The 7,020-nt window shown below is 43.6% G+C and overlaps 2 protein-coding genes across 3 annotated transcripts; one reads left to right on the top strand and one right to left on the bottom strand.

The window, feature by feature from the left end:
* Positions 1-306: 306 nt before the first annotated feature.
* LOC119365314 (probable isoaspartyl peptidase/L-asparaginase 3) lies at positions 307-4,190 on the bottom strand. 2 transcript variants are annotated; one of them, XM_037630933.1, is made up of 7 exons: positions 4,016-4,190; positions 3,732-3,918; positions 2,619-2,683; positions 2,081-2,512; positions 1,954-2,012; positions 1,154-1,258; positions 331-793 (listed from the first exon to the last, which is right to left on the bottom strand). In XM_037630933.1, the coding sequence occupies exons 1-7, from the start codon at positions 4,076-4,078 to the stop codon at positions 574-576; spliced, it is 1,131 nt and encodes a 376-aa protein (XP_037486830.1). In that variant the 5' UTR covers positions 4,079-4,190; the 3' UTR covers positions 331-573. The 2 variants fall into 2 exon arrangements, with proteins under 2 accessions (XP_037486831.1, XP_037486830.1); XM_037630934.1 differs by lacking the exon at positions 4,016-4,190 and having other exon boundaries at positions 307-793; positions 2,081-2,523; positions 3,732-3,808.
* A 57-nt stretch (positions 4,191-4,247) lies between these two features.
* LOC119365315 lies at positions 4,248-5,014 on the top strand. The gene is made up of 2 exons (XM_037630936.1): positions 4,248-4,564; positions 4,664-5,014. The coding sequence occupies exons 1-2, from the start codon at positions 4,343-4,345 to the stop codon at positions 4,742-4,744; spliced, it is 303 nt and encodes a 100-aa protein (XP_037486833.1). The 5' UTR covers positions 4,248-4,342; the 3' UTR covers positions 4,745-5,014.
* Positions 5,015-7,020: the final 2,006 nt, after the last annotated feature.

The raw sequence follows: 7,020 nt of genomic DNA, 5'->3' as shown, positions 1-7,020 counted from the left end.
AACCTTGCATTATGGCCATAAATATGCAAGACACAATGATTGATAAAATTAACAAGACAACATATTTATGTCCATAGAGGAATAAGAAATGGGTGTCAACTCGATACTGCCAACAAACTTAGGTTGATGAAGGAGCAAACGTGCGAAATAAACCAAATGCAAAAACAACAACAAAGGAGGGGGTTCTCTGGGAATCTTCAAGGCTGACAAAGCGTACGTGAAATATTATATGCCCTTACCAGCTCTGAAGATGACCTATTCCGCACAAAAACTCTGAAGATGGCTTAAAGAAGCACACCTGGCTAGTAATACATTAAACTCGTAGTTGCAAGACAAAAGTTGACTGTGTGCAATTCCAGCCTTTTCTCGAGAAGTCTACAATGCATTCAATGAATCTACTACCATTATATAACATGGCAGTTTCAATAGAAAACTGCAGTCCAATATAAGACTCGAGAACAAGCCCCACATGATATTGTTGCATTACCATGGGAGTGAATGCAGAGAACTTGACATAAAGGAATACACCTTATTGGCGAATCAGCCTTTTGTTTTAATAATGATCTGCCTATGTTAAGGTGTTACTGTGATGACCTCCACATCCTGCATGCTGGAATTCCTGACAGAATACTGAAAGGTCCATCCATGGCACGCCCCAGCATGCACTCCTTTCTTGTTAAGCGCAAATACAGCACCAACAAAATCTGGGTACTTACGAGCAATTCTGGATATCGCATCCACGGCAGCATCTCGAGGCTCCATTCCAAGTCGCATGCTCTCCACCACTTGATAACTGCAATAACATCACAGAAATGTTAAAAAAAAAACATCACAGTTCATGGGACCATTGCTTAACTTGGGCTACTAATAAAAAATTAACATAAGCTAAAATTCATATTACAATACTCAGCCTTTGAACCAAATTAGAATATGGACATGGCTGAATACCATCATATCCTAGGAAGTAACTTCCAACTAAGACCACAGAGGGGGAAGGTGCATGATTAAAGCGAGTTCAGAGAAAATAACAGCTTGCTAGTGACTAATGAAGTTATGAGGTTATAATTGATAAGGCAGGGGTCAAAACAAGAAAAAATATTGTTTGTGGGAAAGAAGAACAACAAAATTTCTAACAAAATCATTTCTCAATTACCATGGAAGGAAGCGCATCATAATATCACCGTCACCAGTAGCTCCACAAGCCCCAACTTCATCATCACCATATGCAGAAGATCCTGGTATTGGTCCATCACCTACCCTGGAAGCAAATGATTAGTCAGTACTACCTATCAAGAGGTAAATAGCTGTTCCACTTAACAACATCGAAAAAGGGAAAACTGTGGCATGACACCAACGTCATTATGTTGTCAAATATACAGACTATTTCAGAAGTTGATATACAATACCAGAGTATTTCAGAAGTCGATATACAATACCAGAGTATTTCAGAAGTTGATATACATATCAAAAGGAAGCTTCGAGTAGTATTCCTACGTAAATATAAGTTGAACAAACCAAAAATATGTCTGTCATAATTCAGTTAGGATAAATATTGTAAACCTATATACTAAGACATATTAGTCCCACTATTAATGAGGTTATGTAACCTCTAACTATGCACCATCTATTTTGTTAGCTTTTATCCAGCCATAAAGAAAGTAACAACATCATCAAGACTCGCCACACATTAGTGACTTTGCAAATATACCAGCGCATAGTATCAATAGTACAAGAGGATTCGGCAGTGGTGTACAAGGCCAACTAAATACTGCAGTCGTTTCCCTCAAAAAAAGAATTACTGCAGTCGTTTCCCTCAAAAAACAATTACAGCAGTCGTTCATACATTATTGCAGATGCATTCGATAGACAGATCACTGATTTAGCAAAAAACAAGTGGCCAACTAAATTGTAATGTCAATATTTCAAAATTCCTAACAGAAGCAAGATGCTTACCTTCCTGGAATTTTGAACGTGGCACCATTAGTTGATGTGCCAACTGCTACATGACCCATCTTAACAAAAGCACATTGTTTAGTTTCATATTAATAGAGAGTGACTTTCCTTTAAACGCGCTAGGTACCTTGTCAATGACGGCCATAGAGATTGTGTCATGGTTGTGACGATTAACAGAGTTGAAATGGGAGCTTGTCGGTTCTAGTAAATTATCATTTTGGAGCCATTCCTGACAGGTGATTCCTTGATTCTCCCATACAGCACTTTTAACAGGGTCCTTAGGTATATTTATAGGATGGTATGGACCACAGTTGCCAGCAGGAGCAACATTTTTCCAAAAGTTAGGTTGGCAATTATTCTGTCTCCAATTTGACCATTTCTCAATTGACTCTGGTGAACTCAGGTTAGTTGGTCCTGCAAGACCCATTGAAATTGCAAAGGATGTTGCCTTCTCTCCAACAAGAAGAGTATGCCCAGTGTGCTCCATGACCAACTTTGCTGCCATAATTGCATCCTTCACATATCTCATGGCAGCCACAGCTCCAATTTCCATTGTTTTCTGCCAGTTTTCTTAAGCAAAAAGAATGCCCTATTACATCCACCATAAATGCCGTAACATAAACATCAGCATATACTGTAGCTTGAGTGGTTAAAGCAGCTTTTACCCCATTCATGATAAGAGCATCTAAGGTAGTTTCACCCTTCTCATCTGGACTTCCACCTGGACCAACTGCATAAAGTTATAAACCAGTTAAAAGCAGTGCTATGGTTGATTCAGGATACACACCAAAAATAGGCAAGTTGTGAATCTAAACAAGTTGCAAACACAAAATCATGGGGTTCTGCTATATCTTTAGTGCACAGAGAATATTAATGGATTCAAACACAAGGTAATTGGAACAACAGGCGAGTACTTTCAGAACAAAGTATCATTTCATTGCTAATATTTATCCGCGGCATAACCGCAACTACACTTACCATTGTCTTCAGTTTTTCACGATGTTAGGTAGAGATAAATAAATGAGTGAATTGGTAACGTTTGTAAATAGGTTGAGTGGGCAAGCTGGCGTGACCAATGTTTTTGATCTTTTGATTATTGAGACTTAAGTCTTGATATCCATCAGAATTTTCTCATAGTTAAATTAAGCTCCGAGAGTACTGATCTCCAGGGCAATACATCAATAAAGAGTACACTTGATTTTAAATATAGTGTAAAATAGCACTCCTGATAATACATGTTATGGACAAATTTAAAGGATTAAGTTTCTTCCAGAATTGTTTTAAGTAGGCTTGCAAAATCCAGTAGTAAGGCTTAAGGTTCTCACCATAAAAAAAGTATTAAAACACCGAATAAAATCCTATTTGAGCTATTGAATTTTTTTCTGTGATGTCATGTCATTTTGCTGTCTGGTACCTGCAAGTATGTTCATCAGAGATTTTTCTTGTATGCAAGCCCATATATAGGCTTGCTTACAGAATAATTGGTCAAAATCCCTGGTTTCTGTGTAAGCAAGCCTCTGGGAGTTGCCACCGGAAAAATATCATATCAATCAACCTCCCGGGAATGAAATAATTTTGTAACTTCGGTTAAATATCGGTTTTAGCAGGTACTTCCACTCTAGTTTGACCACTGCACCAGCATAATTCATTTATCGTCGCCATTCACCCCAGTGCTCCCACTAAAATTGAAATGATAGCATGCCACAAGCCACAACCAATCCCCATCGCAGGCACACATGGACGAATTGTACAGAGAAGGACGGCAGCAAGCAACTGACCTGTGCCATCGCAGCGGAGCTCCTCGCAGGCGGAGCAGCCAGCGACGACGGCATCCACAGCCGACCCCCCTGCGCCGCCGGTTTTCACCACGTCCCACGCCGCCCTGACCGCCTCCCGGAACGGCCAGGTGCTCACCACCACCGGAAACACGCCGCCCCCTTCCTCCGCGCCTCCGCCATCCACGGCCTGGGTTAAAATTCCCCAATCGCAGCGACTCCATCAACGATAACACGAACAAAATCGACCTGTGCAAAAATTGGATCGGATCGGATCAACGACTCACCAAGCACCAATTGAGCCGCAGCAGCAGGAGCCCCAGGAGAAGCCCCGGGTTGCTCCGAGCCATGGAAGCTGGGGAGGCGGTTGAGGCGGATTGGGGAATGGCAGTACTACTGGTGATCACTGAGAGGTGGGAGAGAAGAACCTACCCCGTTATGCTGGAGGTGAACTGGCAACGGGTCCCACATGTCAGTGGATGGACATGACACGGCCTACCAAGGGCCCCACATGTCGGTGAGCATTGTGCGTTTCAGTGTGTGCATACTTTGCAACTCCCACAGAGCTGTGGTGTCCCCCACATAACCTAGCGGCGGCGGCGGCGGCGGCGGCGATGGATGAGCTGGGTGCAGGCGCCGGGAAGAAGGGCAAGGCATGGCCCTGGTGGCTTGGAGCGAGTGCAGCGCAGATCACCGGCGCGCTGGTTTGGTTCCGGCGAGGCAAGGGCGGCAGCGACATGACGATGCCGTTCAGAGCGTTCGCCGTCGCCTCGCTCTTCGTCGGCGCCGGCGCCACGACCGTCACCGCCGGAGTGTCCGCGGCGGGCGTCGGATCGGTAAGTCGCCGGAGCCAAAACACCTCGCATCCGTGCGACGGATTCTCGATCTGGACGCGGCAAATTTTACACCGCGCGTCTCTGTTTCTGCATCTGCAGGTGGAGGAGATGAAGGGCTTGGGCGCGAGGATCCGGAAGTGGAGCAGAGTTCCTCCTCGCCGGGTGGAGGGAGGCGAGTAGTAGTGCTGCCATGGATTTGATCTAGGAAACTACTGTACTTACTAGAGTGGCAAGAGTTTCCATGTGATCTGGATTGCTTCACATGATCACACATTTGGGAGATGCAAAGCAATAATCACATCTGTACCGTACTATTGTTCTGTAACGTTGTAGCGAAAGCTTTGTTTGCTCGAATTTTGATCCTGCCCTGTGGACGATAGCCATTGTACTCGTCTCCCAGATGGAAACTTGTGAAACTGCTTGTTTAAATCTCTTGGTAATGTTATCTAACGAATGTCAGCCGGAAAGGGGTTGACAAGCTAACGTTGTTTCCTCACAGTTGCTTCGCGAGATCAGACGGTGACAATTCTAAACGAAAAATACCTTCTTGTCATTTCCTCCTATTGAATGTGGTTTTGAAGAAATTAGCATTCCCTCACGGTTAAAATTGTCAGCGAAATCGTTTGAAATATCACCCCCACCCCCTCCCCCTACTAGAGAATGTTCGTCGGCTAAGAGGGTCCTAAATTTTAGTGAAATCCTTTAACAGAGGAAATGGATGTTTAAGAAAAACACAGTACAATTGAAGTCGCTCATATACACGAGCATACATTCTCCTGTATGTGTGATCATATGAAGCAATCTACTAGATCTGGCTGACATTCCATGTGTGCTTCGCGCATGCTCGCTACCGGGATGTCGCCGTCGATGCCGGTGTCGCGACCTGCCATAGTGCCTGATAATGTTTCAGTGCCTGATAAAGTGTCTGCTCCCTCTCCATTGCGTATTTCCCTCGACATAGCGAGAAGAAATTCAGATGTCGATCCTTCTGCAGCAAAGTCAGTTTCTCTCATCATTCCGACTCTATCATTTTATGATGATGAAGTGATTTCCGTTGAAGATGAGCTCAAATATCCATATCCTTGCGAGCAACTGCCTTTATTCTCCACAGGCCTTGGCGTCAAAGGGCCTCTTTTCAATCGGAACACTCATCTTGTTTTCTTTTAAGAGAGTCCATACATCAAGCCTCGCACGTCTGAATCCCCTCGGTTCTGAACTCAAGAACATGCTACATATTATTTTTGGATCCTCTATGACAACCAAAAGATATTTCCTCATGAATTCCCGAATTTTGGTGCTATGAAGAACATTGGCTGCTTTAATCAAGTTTTGCAAGACATCAAAGATTTTGGCCTCACGCATGTCTTTGCATTTCAGCATCCGTGGAACAGAGAGATAATTCTACAATTCTATGCCACCTTGTACATCTCCGGTGAAGATTCTGGTAGCACCAAGTGGATCATGGAATGGATGACCGAAGGGAAACGCATAATATGCTCTGCAATAGACTTTATCTCTCATTTTCATTTCCCTCGGCTCGAACATGGCAAGACGGAAATTCGAGTTCACAACAGTGATGCAATTTCTGATGAAGATTTCCGGTGCACAATGGATCAAGAGAAAATTCATAATTACACTGGTCCTCCCTTGCCTAAGCACTTGAGCTTTGACAATTAGACCTTATATCACATTCTCACTTATACCATCTGTCCTCTGGCTGGAATGAACACAGAAAATTGTATATCTGATGTTCTTAGAAACACCATTCATGCCATCTCCCAAGGATACATCTTTGATGTCGAAGACATGTTCCTGCGCATACTGATGGATTCTGCTCAGCACCCAAAAACTACCAAAGTATTTGCACCATGGATTCAGAAAGTGGTTGACTATGCAATGCACACCGAATATTTAGCCAAAGCCAGTCACAAAAGCTTCATTCCTCCTGTGCGTGATACTCTAAGAGTCATGGAAGATTTTTCTTCGGGGAAAGCACCAGTGTCAAGCCCTCCTGATTATCATAATACATTCGTCGGGCCACGGCTACCTCAGCGTGATCGACAACCAAATATTCAACCTCCTTCACACCTAGAAGTGAGCCTGCGTACTCAACAGCTGTTGTTGCCGCATATGGTTGAGGATCGCCGAGAGAAAGAACACATGGCTGCCGAACTGAATGTAATCAACAACCGAATAAAAGTTGTGCACATGATCACGGCTGAAAATAAAAGGTGCCTATGGGAATTGCTTCGGAAGTTCTTCTAAGAAGCAATTGAGCAACTCAGATCTTAAAGAACTCTATGAGTATATTGATCAAGGGTTCTCTGCTGAAGACTTTAAAGATCGTCTCACTCCTCCACTGCCAGCTCGTGAGCCAACAACTGATTTACTTCAGTTTCAGCTGCGCAAATTGCTTGACGAATGAGAAGCAACATCGCCCACGGAGAAACCTGATG

Source organism: Triticum dicoccoides, chromosome 2B, assembly GCF_002162155.2.
Source record: "Triticum dicoccoides isolate Atlit2015 ecotype Zavitan chromosome 2B, WEW_v2.0, whole genome shotgun sequence".
Classification (NCBI taxonomy): Eukaryota; Viridiplantae; Streptophyta; class Magnoliopsida; order Poales; family Poaceae; genus Triticum; species Triticum dicoccoides.
The sequence above is the reverse complement of the archived record's forward strand: the minus strand, read 5'-3'. Positions and strand labels throughout refer to the sequence as shown.

Bases quoted from the DNA above. Each gene is read 5' to 3' on its own strand.
- LOC119365314 (XM_037630933.1), bottom strand. From the start codon at position 4,078: ATGGCTCGGAGCAACCCGGGGCTTCTCCTGGGGCTCCTGCTGCTGCGG. The intron at 3,919-4,015 runs GTGAGTCGTTGA...ATTTTAACCCAG, and splicing joins TGCGGCTCAATTGGTGCTTG to GCCGTGGATGGCGGAGGCGC. The intron at 2,013-2,080 runs GTACCTAGCGCG...GCTTTTGTTAAG, and splicing joins CTATGGCCGTCATTGACAAG to ATGGGTCATGTAGCAGTTGG.
- LOC119365315 (XM_037630936.1), top strand. From the start codon at position 4,343: ATGGATGAGCTGGGTGCAGGCGCCGGGAAGAAGGGCAAGGCATGGCCC. The intron at 4,565-4,663 runs GTAAGTCGCCGG...CTGCATCTGCAG, and splicing joins CCGCGGCGGGCGTCGGATCG to GTGGAGGAGATGAAGGGCTT.